The following is a 21,631-nucleotide window of genomic DNA, read 5'->3' as shown; positions in this document are numbered from 1 at the left end:
TTATTGTTAGATGCAGTCAAGTCAGTTCTGACTCATAGCAACCTATGTATAACAGAAAAGAACACTGCCCAGCCCTTCGCCATCCTCGTAATTGTTGCTATGCTTAAGCCCATTGTTGGAGCCACTGTGTCAATCCATCTTCCTCTTTTTCGCTGACACTCTACTTTACCAAGCATGAGCCTTCTCCAGGGACTAGTCCCTCCTGATGACATGTCCAAAGTATGTGGGGCAAAGTCTCACCATCCTTGCTTCTAAAGAGCATTCTGGCTGTACAGATTTGTTCATTTTTTTTTTTTTTTTGGGCTAGGATTATACATTATATACACAATGGTGTCATTTACGAATGGGAGAAATAGGTGGCAGTCTGCTTGCATAAAGATTCCAGCCTTGGAGACCCTATGTGGCAGTTCTACCCTGTCCTATAGGGTTGCTGTGAGTTGTAAACTACTCAATAGCAATGGGAGGGGATAGAAACTTTAAACTGGAAAACATAAGCGACTGAGAGAGAACTCGAAGAGAGTGATAATGCCCTTTATCCGCTGTCTGCTCCCCACACTCACAGATCTGATTGACCGAGCCTTCAGCAGATTCCGCCACCAAGAAGTGGTCCATCTTTCCAGGCTGAGGAACGGGCTGAACGTGTTGGAGCTGTGGCATGGGGCCACGTATGCGTTTAAAGACCTGTCCCTGTGCTGTACAGCACAGTTCCTGCAGTACTTCCTGGAGAAGAGGGAGAGGCACGTCACCGTGGTTGTAGGTGGGTGTTGTCAGTGTGAGTGCAGGAGTCCCTGGTGCCCTGATTTGTGAGCGTCCATTTACAGGCTGCCCTCCATGATTTCTTTCTCTGGGAATGTGTTGTCAGTTCTCCTAGAGCAGGGCTCTTAACCTTTTCTTGTGCTGTGGACCCATTTGACAGTGGTAGAGGCTGTAAATAATTCTCAGAGTTGTTGTTAGGCGCTGTCAAGTCGGTTCCAACTCATAGCGACCCTTTGTGCAACAGAACAAAACACTGCCTGGTCCTGCAGCATCGTCACAACTGTTGCTATGTTTGGGCCTGTTGTTGCAGCCACTGTGTCAATCCTTCTTGTTGAGGGTCTTCCTCTTTTTCATTTACCCTCCACTTTACCAAGCGTGATGTCTTTCTCCAGGGACTGGTCCCTCCTGATAACGTGTCCAAAGTACATGAGACAAATCTCACCATCCTCATTTCCAGGGAGCACTCTGGCTATATTTCTTCCAAGACAGACTTGTTTGCTCTTCTGGCAGTCCATGGTATATTCAGTATTTTTCACCAATACCATAATTCAAAGGCAGCAATTCTTCTTTGGTCTTCCTTAATTCATTATCCATTTTTCGCTTGCATAGGAAGCTTGGGTTAGGGGCATCTTAGTCATCAAAGTGACATCTCTGTTTTTTAACACTTAAAAATATTCTCAGAATAATATTTTTGAATACATAAAGTACATAAGCTTTTATGTTACCAAGTTCACGGACACCCTGAATTCTATCCATAGATCTCTTAGAGGTTCAAGAACTGGGTTTCTATCCACCAAGTATTTGAAAGTAGGTGTTGCCACATTTGGCAAAAATGCTTTAGGGGCCATTTTTCCTTGTTGCATCTCCCTTGTTCTAAAGGGGAGGACTCCCTTTTCTTCCCATCCAGGAACTTCTGGGGATACAGGGAGTGCTGCCATTGAGAGTGTCCAAGGGGCAAAGAATGTGGACATTATTGTTTTGCTGCCCAAGGGTCACTGCTCGAAGATCCAGGAGCTTCAGATGACAACAGTGCTGAAGGAGAATGTCCATGTGTTTGGAGGTGGGTGCCAGACAGGCTCCAGGGACAGTGGGGCCCTGCCTTGATTGGCTCCGTTTTGTGAGATGGGCTGGGATGAAACCCAACCACCGACTGACTGACTACATACCTTCTTCCTCTTACTCTCGCCCTTCATCAATCATATTAGAGGTTGGAGTATTCCTTGGCTCAGCACTGGCTAGGCTCCGGTACACAGTCTCATGAACGACGGGGAGTTGACAGGTGCATAAACCAATACTGACAGTATGATATACAAGTGCAGGTTTAAAAGCATACCCCAAAGAGTGCCTCCTCCATGCAAGTTCAACCTGCTGGTGCCATGTATATAGGCAGCCACCAAAGAACACCCCCTCCCAGTCTCCTGTCATCTCCACCCCATTTCTTTATCAAGGACATGCACATTCCAGTGAACAACCTAAAAAAAACCCCACTGCCGTCGAGTCGATTCTGACTCATAGCGACCCTATAGGACAGAGTAGAACGGCACCATAGAGTTTCCAAGGAGCACCTGGTGGATTTGAACTGCCGACCTCTTGGTTAGCAGCCATAGCACTTAGCAGTACACCACCAGGGTTTCTGTGAACAACCTAGCCTTGGTAATTGCCCATATGGTACTGCATTCTCCTGCAGTTATTGCAAGATTGTAATGCATAGACATGCTCTGCTCCTGGTGCTGCTTTCTTGATGGTATGAGGTCCCCAACTCTCTACTTCCCTTTCTATTATCTCTGTAAGATAAGAGGCAGTGCAAGCCACACCCCAGGGAGACCCCCTTTACATTGGATCAGGGATGTGACTTAGTTAGATATTACAATCCTACCCTAATCCTCTTTAACATAATCTGATCTTGCCTCATTAAACACAGGCAGAGATTAGAATTTACAACACGTAGGCAAATTACAATCACAAAATGGAGGACAACCACACATTACTGGGAATCATGGCCTAACCAAGTTGACACAGTTACCAACCCCACGACACGTCAACACTCTCTCTTCTTGACCTTGGGTTTCCTATTACCAGTTTTCCTGTCCTCTCCTGCCTTGCCCTGGGCTGGTGTGCTCTGTTAATGTTGTTTTCACAGGCCTGTCTAATCTTTGGCTGAAGGATGAACCTCAGGAGTGACTTCATTACTAAGCTAAATGGGTGTCCAGGAGCCATACTCTCGGGTGCATACTTGATTCTTGTTGTTAGGTGCCGTTGAGTCAGTTATAACATGTCCAGAGTACGTGAGACCAAGTCTCACCATCTTCCCTTCTAAGGAGATGTACTTTTGGCTGTACTTCTTCCAAGACAGATTTGTTCTTTCTTCTGATGGTCCATGGTATATTCAATATTCTTCAACACTATAATTCAAAGGCATCAATTCTTCTTTCACCTTCCTTATTCATTGTCCAGCTTTCACATGCATATGTGGTGATTGAAAATATCTTGGCTTAGGTCAGGTGCACCTTAGTCTTCAAAGTGACATCTTTTCTTTTTAACACTTTAAAGAGATCTTTTGCAGCAAATTTGCCCCGTGTAATATATTGTTTGATTTCTTGATTGCTCCTTCCATGGGCATTGATTGTGGATCCAAGTAAAATGAAATCCTTGATAACTTCAATCTTTTCTCCGTTTATCGTGATGTTGCTTATTGTTCCAGTTGTGAGGATTTTTTTTATGTTAATGTGTAATCCACCCTGAATGCTATAGTCTTTGATCTTCATCAGTAAGTTCTTTAAGTCCTCTTTGCTTTCAGTAAGCAAGGTTGTGTCATCTGTATAACGCGGGTCGTTAGTGAGTTTCCCTCCAATCCTGAAGCCCCTTTCTTCTTCATATAGTCCAGCTTCTCGGATTATTTGCTCAGCATACAGATTGAATAAGTAAGGATACAACCCTGATGCACACCTTTCCTGATTTTAAACCATGCAGTATCCCTTTGTTCTGTTCGAATGACTGCCTCTTGGTCTATGCACGGGTTCTGCATGAGCACAATTAAATGTTCTGGAATTCCCATTCTTTGCAGTGTTATCCACAGTTTGTTGTGATCCACACAGTTGAATGCTTTCGCATAGTCAATAAAACACAGGTAAACATCTTTCTGGTATTCTCTGCTTTCAGCCAAGATGCATCTGACATCACCTATGATATCCCTGGTCCCACGTCCTCTTCGGAATCCAGCTTGAATTTCTGGCAGTTCCTTGTCAATGCAACCTCTTCTGAATTATCTTCAGCAAAATTTTACTTGCATGTGATAATAATGATATTGTTCGATAATTTCCATGTTCTCTTGGATCAGCTTTCTTTGGAATTGGCACAAATATGAATCTCTTCAAGTCAGTTGGCCAGGTAGCTACTTTCCAGATTACTTGGCATAGATAAGTGAGTGCTTCCCGCATTGCATCTGTTATGCTGAAACACCTCAACTGGTATTCTTCCAACTCCTGGAGCTTTGTTTTTTCTAGTGACTTCGGTGCAGCATGGACTTCTTGCTTCACTACCACTGGCTCTTGGTCACATGCTACCTCTGAAATGGTTGAACGTCAATCAATTTTTTTTTGGTACGGTGACTCTGTACCTTTTTTTGACGCTTCCTGCATCATTCAATTATTTTGCCCATTGGATCCCTCAGTATTGCAGCTCCAGCCTTGAATTTGGTCATCAGTTCTTTCAGCTTGAGAAATGCCGAGCATGTTCTTCCCTTTTGGTTTTCTAACTCCAGGTCTTTGCACATTTCATTATAATACTTTGTCTTCTTGAGCTGCCCTTTGAAATCTTCTGTTCAGGTCTTTTACTTCATCATTTTTTCCTTTCACCTTAACTACTCTACATCCAAGAGCAAGTTTCAGAGACTCTTCTGACATCCATTTGGTCTTTCTTTTGTTTTTAATAACCTTTTGCTTTCTTCATGTATGATGTCCTTGATGTCATTCCACAACTTGTCAGGTTTTTGGTCATTAGTGTTCAATGCATCAAATCTATTCTTGACATGGTCTCTGAATTCAGGTGGAATATACACAAGGTTGTACTTTGGCTCTCGTGGACTTGTTTTAATTTTCTTCAGCTTCAACTTGAACTTGCATATGAGCAATGGATGGTCTGTTCTGTAGTCGGCCCGTAGTCTTGTTCTGGCTGATGATATTGAGCTTCTCCATCATCTCTTCCACAGAAGTATACAGTTGATTTGATTGCTGTGTTTCCGTCCGCCAAGGTCCATGTGTATAGTCACTGTTCATGTTGTTGAAAAAAGGTATTTGTAATAAATATGTTGTTGGTCTTGCAAAATTCTGTGAGATCTCCGGTGCCATTTCTATCATCAAGGCTATCTTTTCCAGCTACAGATCCTTCTTCTTTGTCTCCAACTTTCACATTTCAGTTACCAGTAATTATCAATGCATTGTGATTGTATGTTTGATCAGTTTTAGACTGCAGAAATTGGTAAGAATCTTCAGTTTCTTCATCTTTGGCATTAATGGTTGATGAGTAAATTTGAATAGTCGTATTAACTGGTCTTCCTCATAAGTGTACGGATATTATCCCATCACTGACAGCGTTGTATTTCAGGATAGATCTTGAAATGTTCTTTTTGATGATGAATTATGATAATTCTTCTTAAGCACAGTATAATCAGCAATCACTAGGTACTTATTGAGTATATTATTTCGGAGGCTTTTGGCAGAAAGTAACAGAAAATCCAACTCGGATCAGCTTAAACAAAAAGAACCTTTTTCAGCCTATGTAACTGGAAGTCCAGAAGTGGAGTGGGCTCCGGACTGGCTGATTCAGTGACTCAACAATGCCTCAGGGACCCAGGTTCCTTACATTCTCTGCTCTGCCTTCCGCAATCCTAAATTCCTTCCTCTTGTGGTCATATAATGGTTACTCGAGGTAACCATGTTTCTCTCTTCCTGTGGCTCTCTCTTAAAAGCAGTAAAGCATGGATTATTTTTTTGAGAACCCCAGCAAACATCCCCTCATGTGTCATTGGCCTGAATTTAGCGATGACTCCACGAGAATGCTAGACACTGATTGGCTTGGTCCTGAGTTCCTGAACAGGAGCTGGCCAGAGGAATGGAATCGCTGTGACCAGTTTAGGCCATTCACGGTTCATTGGTGGGGCTAGGGTCAGTCCTCCAACATCATTGCCACTGCACAGTGGTGATGCTGGAGTGGACAATAACCTTAATGCCTACTTTAGTACTTCTCCCAATAAATCTCATTTCCCTCTCCTCCAAGATTGGTTCCATGGAGAAACAGTTCCAATTATCAGATAAGAGATTAATACTGGATTGATTGCTGGTTGAGTGGGATTGGGGAATGCAACTTGAACTAGTGGTCAAATGAATTTCTTAATAATTTTCCCATAAATTTAACTGCTATACACACCCAGCTTCAGGAAGAGAAGTTCTGCCCGTGTGAGTTTACCCACCACATAAGAAAAGAAAGCAGAATAGCCACCCACGTGATCTAAATGAGGGAAGAAGGGTAGGCTACGTGGGAATAGTAACAGTCTCCACCTTAACCCTGTATAGAGGACTGTGGGTTAAAGGATCAGCCTCTCACCATCTTACAATCAGATAAACCATCCTTCCTCCTTCCCAGAAGAGTAGGGAGGGTGGGTGTGGAACACAGAGAAGAATTCTTTACCCAGTATTTCCAGAAAGTTGACATTTTATATCTTATTTTTCATAATGGCGTAAGCAGTGGGGAAGGTCCCTGCTGCATTTTCTGTTGTCTGTAAGCGAGGCTGGCTGTTCAGGGGCATGCCAGTATAACATGGTTTCTATCCTGGAGGAGCTCAAGAGCAAGTCCAGAAAGCAAGACCAAGACAGGTGAAAAAAAAAACACCAAGGGGATTGGAGGTCCCAGCAGGATGGGCTCAGCGGGGAGGCCTTTCTGGGGAAGTGCTGACCACCTGTGATAGCTGCTCTCTCCCCTTGCCCCCGTCACAGTGGAGGGAAACAGCGATGAGCTTGATGAGCCCATCAAGGCCGTGTTTGCCGATGTGGATTTTGTCAAGGAGCACTGTCTGATGAGCCTTAACTCAATCAACTGGTCCCGCGTCCTGGTGCAGATGGCCCACCACTTCTTTGCCTACTTCCGGTGTGCACCATCCATGGACGTGGACCCCCTGCCCCCTGTGGAGGTGGTTGTGCCAACTGGGGCTGCTGGTAACCTTGCAGGTAAGGCTGAAATGGACTGTCAAGAAAAGCACCTGTGGCCTAGTTTTTCAGCCTGTCCTTAGGCTGCAACCTTGAGGAGAAAGGTGCGGTCCTTGTTCTGAAGGTGGTGAGGAACTATGCAGAATAAACTCCCAGAAAACTTTCTTTTAACTTCCTGAAGTTCTTGGGGGGCATCCCAGGCTCTTGCTGCAGGTGGAGGATGGGGAGGTAACCCTGGTGTGTTGGTGGCCTGGCCTGCTATCCTTATCTGCTCAGCAGAGTGTGGAGGGACAAGGTCAGGGTTCAGCCGCTGTGCCAAGCTGGTGGTGCCCTCCTCTGCTGACTCATACTTCATGCCCAGCCTTGACCAGATGCCCAATGTGAGGGCAAGTGGCTGGACTGGCACAACCTGTTCCCACTCCTGGGGACATTGGACAGCATGGGCTCTGGCCCAGTTCTTCCACTTACTAACTGAACAGCTGTGGGGTTGGACTCAGCTCCTCATCTATAGGAGGGAGACTGGACTGCTTGTCATCTATCAGGACCGCTGGGAGAGCCAGTATGATTCTCGATGTGTCCGTGAACTTTGTAAGGGTAAAGTGCTCTGCAGCTACGTGGCATTAAAATAATATTCTTTAACAATAATTAACATTTGCTAAGTGCTGACTGTGGCGTGCAAGGTCCCTGAGTAGAGCAAATGGTTTGCCCTTGTCTACTAACCAGAATGCTGGCAGTTCAAAACCACTGAGTGGTGCCATGGAAGCAAGCCCCTGGCAATCTGCTTCTGTAAAGATTACAGCTAGGAAAACTCGCTGGAGTACAGTTCTACTCTGTAACACATGGGGTCACCATGAGTCAGACTTGACTTGGCGACAGCGGGAGAATGTCATACACCATTTTAGGTACTTCTCATGTGATAACTCATTTAATCCCCTCACAAACCTATGAGGAGGACAATGCTATTATTTCCATTTTAGGAGGAAACTGAGGCACGGAGAAGGTAGTCAACTTGCCCCTGGTTACACAGAGCCAGGATCACAGCCCAGCAGTCTGCCTCCTAATGGGCATTACTGTTGCTGATAGTTGGTTAGTGGCTTTGCTTCTGATCGTTTGGGTGAGACCATGAAAGCATCTCAGTAGTTAGGAAGCTTCCTTGCTTCTTCTGCTAACAAGACAATGGAAAGAACCCTGGGCTGGGAGTGAGGCAGGGCCGGACCAGCCTTGTTCACCATTCCAGGGTGCCCGCTGTGCTCCTGTTCGCATCGTCCTTCGCTGAGTGGTGCTGCCTGGAGTTGTGCAGCCTGTGGCCCTCTGCATCCAGCACCGACCACAGTGCCTGGCACAAAGTAAACGCACGATGACTGTTTGCTGAGTGTGCTCCCGTCTACCCCTGTTCAGGAACCAGAAATTTGACCTTAAGCCCTGGGCCCACCTGAGCCTCCATTTCTCCTCCGTCATCTAGGTATACAGTGAGGTTTTCATGAGGATCAAATGCAATAAGAATTGTCAGAATGTTCTGCAAAATTAAGAGTGATATTGGGGTGGCCTAGGAGCCCTGGTGGTACAGTGGTTAAAGCAATCAACTGCTAACCAAAAGGTTAGCAGTCCGAAACCACCAGTGGCTCTGCAGGAGAAAGATGTGGTGGTCTGCTTCTGTAGAGATTTACAGCCTCGGAAACCCTGTGGGATCGCTATGAGTCAGAATCGACTCAGTGGTGGTGTGTTTGGTTTATTTTGATTGGGGGTGGTCTAATTAGCCTTAAAAAAAAAAACCCAACTCCACTTAACTACTCATCAGAAGTAAACCATCCTAAACTACATTACTTTTGGGCTCTGCATCTCTCAGGGTGAGGAGTTTCTTGTTTGTTCCATGCAAACAACAACTGCTACTTGGGTGGGCTGAGGGGCATTGCTCTGCCCACCCTCGGTGCCTCAAATGCGGTCTGAAGCCCCTGGTTCTAGGAGGGGTTAAGAGCATGGGCTCTGGACTTAGACGTAGTTAGATCCCTTACCCTGGCACTTAGCAAGCTTTGGGTCAGCCACTGGAATGTCTTGGAATCTCCATTTCCTCTTCTGCACTGGGCTGTTTTAAGGTAGCGAGCACTATTTCAGGACCTAGCAGGGAACCATGGAGGCAGTGGTTTTTCAGTGGTAGAATTCTCACCTTCCACGTGGGAGACCCAGGAATTGGGTTAGACTCCTGGCCAGTGCACGCCATGCACAGCCACCACCCATCTGTCAGTGGATGCTGAACGGATTTCAGCAAAGCTTCCAGAGTAAGATGGACCAGGAAGAAAGGCCTGACATTCTACTTCTGAAAATCAGCCAATGAAAACCCTGTGTGGATCACAATAGTCCCATCTGCAGCAGTTTGATCATAGGGATGGTGCAGGACCAGGCAGCATTTTGTTTAGTTGTGTATGGGTTTGCCATAAGTTAGGGGCTGACTTGATGGCAGCCACCTACCATGACAATAGCAGGGTCCCCAGTGTCATGTAGAATAGTCTCAGGGCACAGTAATACACTCCTCCCCCACCCTCCTCCTTCTCTCTCTCTCTTAACAGCTTTAATGAGATAAGTTCACACAACCAGCAAGTCACCCATTTAAAGTGTACAGTTAAATGGTTTCACAGACATGCACAACCATCACAACAATTTAGAACATTTTCATCATCCCAAAAAGAAACTCCCTACCTATTAACAGTCACTCCCCATTTTCCACCACCCCCCCAGCCCTAAGCAACCACTAATCTACTTTTTATCTCTTTGTTGTTGTTGTTAGGTGCCGTCGAGTCGGTTCCGACTCATAGGGACTCTGCACAACAGAACGAAACACTGCCCGGTCCCGAGCCATCCTCACAATCGTTAGGCTTGAGCTCATTGTTGCAGCCACTGTGTCAATACACCTCGTTGAGGGTCTTCCTCTTTTCCACTGACCCTGTACTCTGCCAACTATGATGTCCTTCTCCAGGGTCTGATCTCTATAGATTTGCCTATTTTGGGCATTTCGTACACATGAAATCATATATGGCTTTTTGTGCTTGGCTTCTTTCAAGGTTCATCCGTGTTTTAGCACATGTCTGTACTTCATTCCTTTTTATTGCCGAGTAACATTCCCTTGTATAGATATACCACGTTGTGTTTATTCATTCATCTGTTGATGGACATTGGGTTGTTTCCAATTTTTGGCTGTTATGAATAATGCTACTATGAACATTCGTGTAGGTTTTTGTGTGGACAGATGTTTTCATGTCTTTTGGGTGTATATTTATGAGTGGGTGTATACCATGTCATATAGAAACTCTATGTTGAACTTTTTGAGGAACTGCCAAACTGTTTCCAAAATGGCAGCACCATTTTGCATTCCCACCAGCAATACACAAGGCTTCCAGTTTCTCTACATCCTCACCAACACTTGTTATTGTCAGACTTTTTGATGAATGCCATCCTAGTGGGTATGAAGAAACCCTGGTAGCTCAGTAGTTCAGAGCTATAGCTGCTAACAAAAGGGTCAGCAGTTCAGATCCACCAGGCACTTCTTGGAAACCCTATGGGGCAGTTCTACTTTGTCCTGTAGGGTCTCTATGAGTCGGAATCAACTGGACAGCAGTGGGTTTTTTTTTTTTTTTTTTGAGTGGGTATTAAGTGATACCTCGTTGTGCTTTTGATTTGCATTTCCCCAATGGCTAATGATGTCAAGCATCTTTTAATGTGATTTTTGGCCATATGCATATCTTTTTTAGAGTATCTATTCAGACCCTTTGTAAGTGCCTTATTACATATAAAACCAAAAAAAACCAAACCCACTGACGTCGAGTCGATTCCGACTCATAGCAACCCTATATGATCTGTAAATATTTTCATACATACCGTGGGTGGTCTCTTTACTTTCTTGGTAGTGTCCTTTGGAGCACAAAAGCTTCAAAAGGCACAAAAGCTTTTAAATTTTGAAGTCCAGTTTATCTATATATTTTATTGTTGCTTGTGCTTTTGGTGCCATATCTAAGAAACCACTGTCCTCCTTCTCTTGTCTTAAGCTGGGTGCATTGCTCAGAAGATGGGCTTGCCCATCCGCCTGGTGGCCACAGTGAACCACAATGACATCATCCACAGGACTGTCCAGCAGGGGGACTTCTCTCTGTCCCAGGCCGTCAAACCAACCTTGGCATCTGCAATGGACATCCAGGTGGGGCCTGTAGGCGGGGTGTGCAGGTCTGGCCCAGGTGTGGTTGGGTGGGGCTAGACAACGGCTGAGATCAGTGTGGCCCTGGGACCCTGCCTTTCTGCCTAGGTGCCCTACAACATGGAGAGGATCTTCTGGCTGCTCTCCGGCTCTGACAGCCAGGTGACAAGAGCCCTCATGGAGCAGTTTGAAAGAACCCAAACTCTGCGTCTGCCCAGGGAACTGCACGGCAAGGTCAGTCACTGTGCACCAGAGAGAAACCAGTCTTGGTGTTTGGGAGTCTGTTCAGGGGGAGGGTTTCCTGTTTCTTGAACACCTGCTGTGAGCCAGGTACTTTCACAGACACTGTACGTGGATTAGTCTATTGAATGAAGAGAGGCAGTAGAGCACATTGGTTTAAAGTCACACGGGGCTCGATTCTGTGCATCCATTTCCTCATCTGTAAAATGGAGACAAGAAAGTCTACCTCATAGAGTTGTTGCGAGATTTAAGTCAAATAATACACGTGAAGTCCTTAGTATACTGCTTGACAATATAGGGCTCCATACATTAACTGGAAACCCTGCTGGCGTAGTAGTTAAGAGCTACAGCTGCTAACCAAAGGTCAGCCATTTGAATCCACCTTGAAAACTCTATGAGGCAGTTCTACTCTGTCCTGTAGGGTCGCTATGAGTCAGAATTGACTTGACGGCAGTGGGTATGGGCCAGGAACTGTGCTAGGTGCTGGAGATACAAAGATAAATAGGATACAATCCTCCCTAATGGACGAGGCAGCTATATAACACCAAATGGTTTCTGTTGCAGTTGATTATATGCAGGGTGTTTGACGCATCATAAGCATGCAGTAAATTTTCAGAGAATGAGCAAATGATCCATCCACCCCGGGGGGAGCACAGGGCAGGGAGTCTTCCTCTGCCTGAGGGTGGGGGGCAGTTTCCTAGAGAAGGTATGGTATGAACTGGGTGTGAACTGACAGGGGGTGCTGGGGATTCAGCACACCCCCCAGAAGGGAGCGTACCAGCAAAAAAGCCCTGGAAATACTTGAATGCCTTTAACCTTCTGTTCTGTCAGATCGTTGAACAAGACAATATACTAGTGTGCTGATTCACGTGCCAAATCCTAACTAAATTTACTGACCGAAAACTCAAATATATCCTTCTCCCAAATAGCATGAATCGGCTGAAAACTGGGAAATCAGATGTTTTGTAAGAGGTTTAAAAGCGCCACAAAATTGAAGAAATCAGCATTTTCTCCAGGCTGAACCTGGACCGAGCTGATGCTACATTTCAGTTCGGTCCCTGGTGTGTGTCTGACTGAGTACTATGTAGTGGGTTTTTAGTCGCCTTTCCCTGGCCCCACCACACTGACCCTGAGACCCATCAGCTTTCAGGGGCCATGATGTCTGAGTCCGTGTCGGATGAGGCCATCACCCAGGCCATGGCCCGCTGCTGGGAAGAGAACCAGTACTTGCTGTGCCCTCACTCGGCCGTGGCTGTGAGCTACCATTACCAGCAGATGGACAGGCAGCAGTCCAGGTATGGCCACAGGGGCCTGGGTCACTTGGGAACCCTGACTTTTAGGGACCCTCTCTTCCCTAACCAGGCAAGACAGGCATGTGAACAAATGTGTTATATAATATGGTAAGGGCTGTGTGGAACTGTACCCTGAGAACCGTGGGCCCAGAAGAGGGCTCATGATAGATAACCCAGGGACAGCCACTGTGAGAGGTGGCAGCCAAGCTGGGCCTCCAACAAGGAGGAGCACTTTGCCAGGCAGAATTATTGTAGAGGTCAGTTCAAGGTAACCCCTACCAGCTGCTGTTGAGTCGATTCCGACTCATGGCAACTCCATGTGTGTCAGAGTAGAACTGTGTTCCATAAGATTTTCAAATGCTGATTTGAAAATCAGGCGTTTCTTCTGGGGTGCCTCTGGGTGGACTCAAACCCCCAACCTTTCAGTTAGTAGCCAAGCGTGTTAAATATTTGCATCACCCAGGAATCGACTCGACGGCACTGGGTTTTGGGTTTAGGGACATACAAGTTCAAGGCACCAATCATCTGTCTCCCTCCCCTCCATGCCCTGCCCCACCCCTGACTTTCTCCTGTTCCTCCCTCTCATCCCTCCCTCACCCGTCCTTTCTCTACCTCATCCCTCTATTTTTTCGCCCATCCTCCTGTGCTCACCTGCCTCTCCCACCCACCCAGCAATACTCCCAGGTGTTGCCTGGCCCCTGCCTCTGCAGCCAAATTCCCGGAAGCTGTCCTGGCAGCCAGGCTGACCCCGGAGGCTCCTGCAGAGTTCCTAGCCCTAGAGCACAAGCAGACCCGCTGCGCCCCAATGCAGAGAGGTGATGACTGGACGCTGATGCTTCGGGGCACCATTGAGGACCTGAGCCGGCAGTGGAGGGGCCGTGCCCGGAACGCCTCAGAATAGCCAGGTGCAATCCCGGGGAGGTGGACCTTCCCCCCACTGAGTTAGCTCAGGAGGGTCTCAGGAGCCTGGGCCTGGAACCAGTTGGTTTGCTGTGTGCCTTAACTGCAGTAGCGTTGTGCCTGGTGCCTGGTCACCAGGGAGGCTGCTGAGGGGTGTGGATAACTGCAGGACACGCAGGCGTATCACTGCGGGATGTGAAAGTGCCTGGGCCCGCGAATGAAGAGCCTTCTGTGGAGTCCACCTGGGTTCCCGGCTTAGAACCCCAGACTCCAAACTGTAAGGTCAGGGCTGCTCACTACCTTAAACCAGGCCTGAGGCTCACAGTCTCTGAGCTTTAATTTATCTGGCCCCAAACCAGGTCCAAACACCTTGGCTCACCTTGTCAAAGGCCTCCAGCCTGTTCCGGTGTTGGGAATCCCTGGGAGAAAAGTGCTGTTCAGTGTGAGAGTGGTTGCGCATGTCCTGGTGGTGGGTTCCTTCCCAGCTCTCCCCTGCCCACAAATCTTAGCCTGTGGACCTTAAAAATACACCCTTTTGAAATAATTGTGGGGAAGACCAGTCTTCTGCACACGGGTTAGTTGCCATTCCTATGTGTACCGGGACTCCAGCCAAGGATGGCACCAGCTGGACCTACCTTCACGAATGGGGGAGAAGATCCTGGGGTGGGGGGCACCACAGCAGCCTTAAGTGGCCTAGATACTCCTATCAGTTCTTCTCTTTAGTAGTGTGGACATTTCTTAAACTAAGCCTAGTTCTGAAAGACAAAAAATTCCAATATACCAAAACCAAATAACCAAACGCATTTCTGTCCAGTGGATTCCAACTCATAGTGACCCTATAGGACAGAGTAGAACTGTCCCATAGGATTCCAAGGCTGTAATCCTTACAGAAGCAGCCACATGTTTTTCCCATGGAGCAGCTGGCAGGTTCAAACCGTCGGCCTTTTGGAATATAGGCAGCCCCTGGGTTACGAATGTCCGACTTAGGTACAACCCATACTTAGGAACCAACCCTGTAAAGCCATCCCTCTCCCTGCCGTGTCCCCGGATCCGCCGGGGCAGGAAATGACGTGTTGCCGCCTGGTTAGTCACAGCCACCTCCTCCGCCTCCTCCACCCGTTCCGCCCCGTGCGCGCTGGGGGATCTTTTCTACTCTTAGCGACAGTCCTCTCCAGCGCCCCGGGGCAAGCCCCCAGCCTTGGCCTCCGCCCCCCGGAAGTTTATCCCACTGGCCCCCGCTCCTTCCCCCTCCTCCTCTTCAGCCCGCTTACCCTCCCTCTCGCTATTTTTCTCGGGGTTGCCCCCCCCCCCGGCGCCACGTACCGCTGCCAGCCTGCTCCTTGGCCACCTGCGCCCAGCCGAGGGTTGGGAAGCCCCTGGCACCACGCACCGCTCCGCCGCCGCCGCCGGGGGCCAGCTGTTGGCTCTTGGCCTGGCAGTTTCAGGCTCCTTCTCCTCACTGGCTGCAGCGCCCACCTGCGGCGCCCGGCCCCGCGCCCACCTGCAGAGTGCGGCTGGTTCGCACTCCGCCTCCCAGGCTCAGCCAGGTGCCTCAAAACTATTATTATTATTACTGCATTATGTTAAAGATGTCTTAGTATATCTGGAAGTTTTTCTTTTTTTTTTTTTTTATGCATAGAAAGGTATATACTAAGATAGGAGCCCAGGTGGCCCAGTCCTTAAGTGCTACCTGTTAACGGAAGGGTCTGCAGTGGGAATCCACCAGCTGCGCTCTATGGGGCAGTTCTACTCTGGCCTATAAGGCCACCATGAGTCGGAGTTGAGTGGACGTCAAAGGGTATTTATTAAGACAAACATATGACTGAGGTTAGATACCAACCAGACCTAACCAACCTTACCATACTCAACTGTTCTGCCTTATGTACAAATTCGATTTACATAAGTGACACTGAATTTGTAATCCGGGGACTGCCTGTATTCCAATATAACCAAACCAAACCCAATGCTGTGGAGTCGATTCCCATAGAGACCCTATAGGACACAGTAGAACTGCCCCATAGGGTTTCCAAGGAGCGGCTGGTGGATTCGAACTGCAGACCTTTTGGTTAACCACTGAGCTCTTAACCACTGAGCAACCAGGGCTCTATATTCCAATATAAAACCAAAACCAAGCCCACTGCCGTCGAGTTGATTCCGACTCATAGTGACCCTATAGGGCAGAGTAGAACAGCCCGATAGAGTTTCCAAGGAGCGCCTGGTGGATTCGAACTGCTGACGTCTTGGTTAGCAGCTGCAGCACGTAACTACTACACCACCAGTGTTGGGGACTTGAATTACTTTTCTTGAACTTCTAATGTAGACTGAATTAAATTAATCTTACCTTGGCCCCCACAGTAGGTGTCTGTTGTTTTTGCCACTCGCTGTTCTGGTGACAGTGCCTTGGTTATTTTCTCCTGGGAAGCCTCCCTCCTACCATTAGTGTGTCGACTCTGTTGGAACTGACGATCCCTCCACCACACCTGGTGGATACCTGAGCTCGGGCTTTGCCAGTTAGAGCCCGTGACAGTCTATTCTGGGATGGGCATGTGACGCAGTTCAGACCAAGGAGACTTGTGTTTGAGATACGAAGAATGAGGCACTCTCTGGCTTCTGAGACTGCTGCGCTCCTAGGATATAAGCCTGGAGCTGCTGGAGACCACCTTGCTTTGATGCAAAAAGAGTCTGTCTGCGAATGAAGCCAACATAAAGGGAAGCAGAGCCAAGAGATGACGAGCAAGACTGGAGGCCAGACTTTCCCTTTGAACCGCCTTCCTTGCTTATGCCAGTTGAGTTCCTGTCAGTAATTCTGGATGAAACCTGACTGGCCCCTTGCCTTAGTTATTTCTTACTACTATAACAGAATACCGCAAGTGGATGGCTTTAACAAACAGGAGTTTGTTCTCTCACAGTCTGGGAAGCTAGAGCTCCTGAATTCAGGGCATCAGCTCTATGGAAAAGCTTTCTCTCTCTGTCAGTTCTGGGGGAAGGTCCTTGTCATCAATCTTCCCTGGTTGAGGAACTTCTCAGCACAGAGACCCCGGGTCCAAGGGACATACTGCACTCCTGGTGTTTCTTTCTTGGTGGCACGAGGTCACCTGTCTCTCTGCTCAATTCTGTCTTTTATATCTCAAAAGACATTGACTGAACATACAACTTAATCCTGTAGATTGAGTCCTGCCTAATTAACTGCCTCTAATCCTGCCTCATTAACATCATAGAGGTTAGGATTTACAATACATAGGATAATTACATCGGATCACAAAATGGTAGACAAGCACACAATACTGGGAATATGGCCTAGCAAGTTGACACACATTTTGGGGGGACACAATTCAGTCCATAATACCTACTCTCCAGGGTAAAGATTTTGGACTTCATTGTAACAGCAGTGGAAAGCCAGTGCCAGGGTCAGAAGGGCAAACATGTGGCCACACAATCCAGCCATTTGTCCCCCATCCAGAAGCTGTTTTATAGTTCTTGCTACATATTATCTCCCCATCTCTAAGGTGCTTGAGGCACAATGGGCTGAAACTTTTTGGATTTGCACCCCTATTGATTAAATTTTTTTTAGTACGGTCTCCCAATTTGTAGATATTAAATTATGTGTAAACTCTACACGCCATATGCTAAAATAGGAATGAAGAATGATAATAAAACATACATTTATCTTTTCTTTCCATGCTCCAGTGACGACCCTGGTTGAGCACAGTGCCTAGTGCATTCACTAACCAGCTAGTAAATGGGGGTGCCGCTCTCCCAGGGCTTGCACATGGGCCTGTTACCTTGCAGTGATTCTCAAAGTGTGGCCCATGGAACTCCCCAAAACCCACACTCTGTATGCCAGACCTACAGAGGCAGAGCTCTGGCCATCATGGGGAAGAATCTGCCACTCTTACAAATTCCATACTCAAGCTTGGGAAGCCCTACCTGGGGACTTTGTTTAAATAAACAATTATCTTCCACAGTGGAAGTGTAAACAGAACCTTGATTCAGAAAACCAAAACCAAAACCAAAACCAAACCAAACCCACTGTAATCCAGTCAATTCTGACTTATAGCGGCTCTACAGGATAGAGTAGAACTACTCCATAGGGTTTCCAGGGAGCACCTGGTGGATTCAAACTGCTGACCCTGCGCTACCAGGGTTCCTTGATGCTCAAGAGCATGTTTTATTCCTCCTATTGTTTTCATGGTTGGAAACCCTGGTGGCGTAGTGGTTAAGCGCTACACCTGCTAACCAAGAGGTCAGCAGTTCAAATTCGCCAGGCACTCCTTGGAAATTCTATGGGGCAGTTCTTCCCTGTCTATAGGGTCGCGATGAGTCAGAATTGACTTGACTGCAGTGGGTTTTATTGTTTTCATGATCTAGAACAGTGCTTTCCGATCTGGTAGCCACGAGCTACATGTGAATATTAAACACTTGAAATCTGAATTGTGTGACTGAGGAACTGATCTTTAAAATTTATTTTAGTTTAAAAACTGATACTTGATTCAGTTATTGAAAAGCTTTTAAGTATGGTTGGGACAATTTGAGTATGTGAATCTGCTGTTTCAACACAAATTTTGTAAAATCTAAATACGAAGCAAGTATTTCCAATAAAAATTTAACATTCACATTGGAAAGTGTAATATACATGCTGGATTTCAAAGACTTAGTATAAAAAAAAATCTAAAATGTTTCATTAATTTTACATTTATTACATGTTGAATTAAATTTGGGATCTGTTGGGTTAAATAAAAGTATCATTAAAGTTAATCTTGTCTGTGTCCTTTTACCAGGACATTTGAAGTTGTATACGTGGCTTGCACTTGTGGCTCATGTTAGATATCTATGGACAGCAGCAATCTGGAGTTTAACCTTGACCGTGTGTACACGTGGACACACCATAGGTACTGGTGGAGCCAGTTATTTATTTCTGGGGCTCAAATCCCATGTGGACTGAGGGGAGTTTAAGACAAACAAGCACGTGAATCCCAACACATGCCTCATGCTGGGGACAATGCGGGGGGGGGGGGGGGGCTCCAGAAAGCAGGTGAGGCAGGCACCTGTTGGAGAGGGTTTTTTTGCCACTAGAGGGTGCTGTTGCAACTACCTGTGAGACCCAGTGGTATCTGTCCTTCAAAGTCCCCTCCCTGCGCCAAGGATTAGCAGCGCTGGTGACCCAGGGTTGATCCCACATCAGTACAGGCCAGCATCCTGTGGTGCCCAGGGGCTGAAAGGAAAAGCCAGAGGGGACACTTTTTGGGGAAACCTGGACATTTAACCACAGCCTTCAGGGATGATGGACCCACAGAAGGATGGAAGGAGTATTCCTAAAGGAATAACAATGGCCCCTTACAGGCCACAGCACTTAGTTTTTGAGGCACTCTATTGTCCACACTTTTTTTTTTTTTCTAGTGCCATCGAACTAGCATACACTTATGTAGCTCCCAGGGCCAACTTAGCCATTAGGCATAATAGACTCAGCGCTTAGGGTTCCTGGTACCGTTAGGGGCCCGTGGAAATGTTTAATTTCTTTTAAAATCAAAATTTAAAAAATGAATATAGCCCAATTTGGATTATATGAGTTTTTATTACTTTTATTGTGCTTTAGGTGAAAGTTTACAGAGCAAATTAGTTTCTTATTAAACAATACACACATTGTTTTGTGATATTGGTTGCCAAGGCCGATATGTGTCAACATTCTCCCCTTCTCCATCCTAGGTTCCCTGTTTCCATTTGTCCAGTTTTCCTGTCCCTTCCTGCTTCTCGTCTTTGCTTTTGGGCTGGTGTGCCCATTAGTCTTCTATGCGTGATTGAACTAAGAAGCACGTTCTTCACTTGTGTTATTCTTTGCCCTATAGACCTGTCCAATCATTGGCTGAAGGGTGAATTTTGGGAGTGACTTCAGTGCTGAGTTAAAAGAGTATCTCGGGACAATGCTCTTGGGGTTTCTCCAGTCTCTGTCAGACCACAAGTCTGGCCTCTCTTTTTTGTGAACTGAATTTTGTTCTACCTTTTTTTCCCACTCTGTCTGGGACTTTCTATTGTGATCCCTGTCAGAGCAGTCAGTGGTGGTAGCTGGGCACCATCTAGTTGTTCTGGGCTCAGACTGGTGGAGGCTGTGGTAGTTGTGGTCCATTACTCCTTTGGACTAATCCTTCCCTTGTGTCTTTGGTTTTCTTCATTCTCCTTTGCTCCAGCTGGGATGGGACCAGTAGATGTATCTTAGATGGCCGCTTGCAGGCTTTTAAGAACCCAGATGCTACAAACCACAATCAGATGTAGAACATTTTCTTTATAAACTATGTTATGTCAATTGAGCTAGATGTTCCCTGAGACCATGGTCCCCATCCCTTGGCCCAGTAACTCGGTCCCTTAGGGAGTTTGGATGTGTCTTTGAAGCTTCTATGACTTTGCCTTGTCAAGTTGTACTGACTTTCACAGTATTATGTACTGTCTTCACCTTCACCAAAGTCACCACTTACCTATTGTCTAGTTAGCATTTGTCCCTCCCCACTCCTCCTCTCCCTCATAACCATCAAAGATTGTTTCTTTCCATGTGTAAATCTTTTCATGAGTTTTTATTATAGTGATCTCATGCGGTATTTGTCCTTTTGTGATTGACTTAAATTTCACTCAGTATTATAGTCTCCAGATTCATTCATGTTGTGAGATGTTTTGCAGATTCATCATTGTTCTTCATCGTTGCATAGTATTCCATTGTGTGTATGTACCATACTTGGTTTATCCATTCATCTGTTGATGGGCACTAAGGTTGTTTCCATCTTTTTGCTATTATGAACATGATTGTTCATATGTCTGTTCATGTGACAGTCCTTATTTCTCTACGATATTTTCCTAGGAGTGGGATTGCTGGATTGTATGGTATTTCTATTTCTAGCTTTCTAAGGAAGCGCTGGTGGCCTAGTGGTTAAGTTCTATGGCTGCTAACCAAAGGGTCAGCAGTTTGAATCCACCAGGTGCTCCTTGGAAACTCTATGGGGCAGTTCTACCCTGTTCTGTAGGGTCACTATTAGTCAGAATTGACTCGGTGGCACTGGGTTTGGTTTGGTTTTTTGAAGGAAGCACCATATCATTTTCCAAAATCGTTGTACCATTTTGCATTCCCACCAACAGTGCGTAAGAGTTCCGATCTCTCTGCAGCCTCTCCAACATTTGTTATTTTCTGTTTTGATTAGTGCTAGTAATATCGGGGTGAGAAGGTATCTCATTGCAGTTTTGATTTGCATTTCTGTAATGGCTAGTGATTGCAAGCACGTCCTCACGTGTCTGCTAGTTTGCTGAATGTCGTCTTTGGTGAAGTGTTTGTTCATATCCTTTGCCCGTTTTTTGATTGGATTATTTGCCTTTTTGTTGTAGAGGTGTTGGATTTTCCTGTAGGTTTCAGGGATTAAAAATGAAATGGAATATTTAAACATTGGTGTTCTAGGCATTAGTGAGCTGAAGTGGACTGGCACTGGCCATTTTGAATCAGACAATCATGTGGTCTACTATGCCGGGAATGAAAAATTGAAGAGGAATGGCATCACATTCGTCATCAAAAAAGAACATTTCAAGATCTATCCTGAAGTACAATGCTGTCAGTGATAGGATAGTATCCATATGTCTACAAGGAAGACCAGTTAATACGACCATTATTCAAATTTATGCACCAACCACAAAAGCCAAAGATGAAGAAATTGAAGATTTTTACCAACTTCTGCAGTCTGAAATTGATCAAGCACACGCTCAAGATGCATTGATAATTACTGGCAATTGGAATTCAAAAGTTGGAAACAAAGGATTGGTAGTTGGAAAACATGGCCTTGGTGATAGACATGACGCAGGAGATCACATGATAGAATTCTGGAAGACCAACGACTTCTTCATTGCAAATACCTTTTTTCAACAGTGTAAACAGTGACTATACCTGTGGACCTTGCCAGATGGAACACACAGGAATCAAATCAACTACATCTGTGGAAAAAGACAATGGAAAAGCTTGATATCATCAGTCAGGACAAAGCCAGGGGCCAACTGTGAAACAGACTATCAACTGCTCATAAGCAAGTTGAAGT

General features: G+C 46.1%; 1 protein-coding gene across 4 annotated transcripts in view; it reads left to right on the top strand.

The window, feature by feature from the left end:
• Positions 1-21,631, top strand: part of THNSL2 (threonine synthase like 2) — a 115,264-nt gene that overhangs the window by 6,392 nt on the left and 87,241 nt on the right. For 2 of the 4 annotated variants that reach the window (XM_049856677.1, XM_049856676.1), the window contains exons 3-9: positions 563-757; positions 1,664-1,816; positions 6,747-6,977; positions 10,994-11,142; positions 11,248-11,373; positions 12,523-12,674; positions 13,344-13,968. In XM_049856677.1, coding sequence (XP_049712634.1) covers positions 563-757; positions 1,664-1,816; positions 6,747-6,977; positions 10,994-11,142; positions 11,248-11,373; positions 12,523-12,674; positions 13,344-13,572 — 1,235 coding nt within the window. In that variant the 3' untranslated portion in view covers positions 13,573-13,968. Of the gene's footprint in view, positions 1-562; positions 758-1,663; positions 1,817-6,746; positions 6,978-10,993; positions 11,143-11,247; positions 11,374-12,522; positions 12,675-13,343; positions 13,969-21,631 lie in introns of those variants that run through there. The other 2 variants (XM_049856678.1, XM_049856679.1) reach the window with 1 other exon arrangement.

This window comes from Elephas maximus, chromosome 17 (assembly GCF_024166365.1).
Source record: "Elephas maximus indicus isolate mEleMax1 chromosome 17, mEleMax1 primary haplotype, whole genome shotgun sequence".
Classification (NCBI taxonomy): domain Eukaryota; kingdom Metazoa; phylum Chordata; class Mammalia; order Proboscidea; family Elephantidae; genus Elephas; species Elephas maximus.
This window is presented reverse-complemented; position numbering and strand designations above follow the sequence as displayed.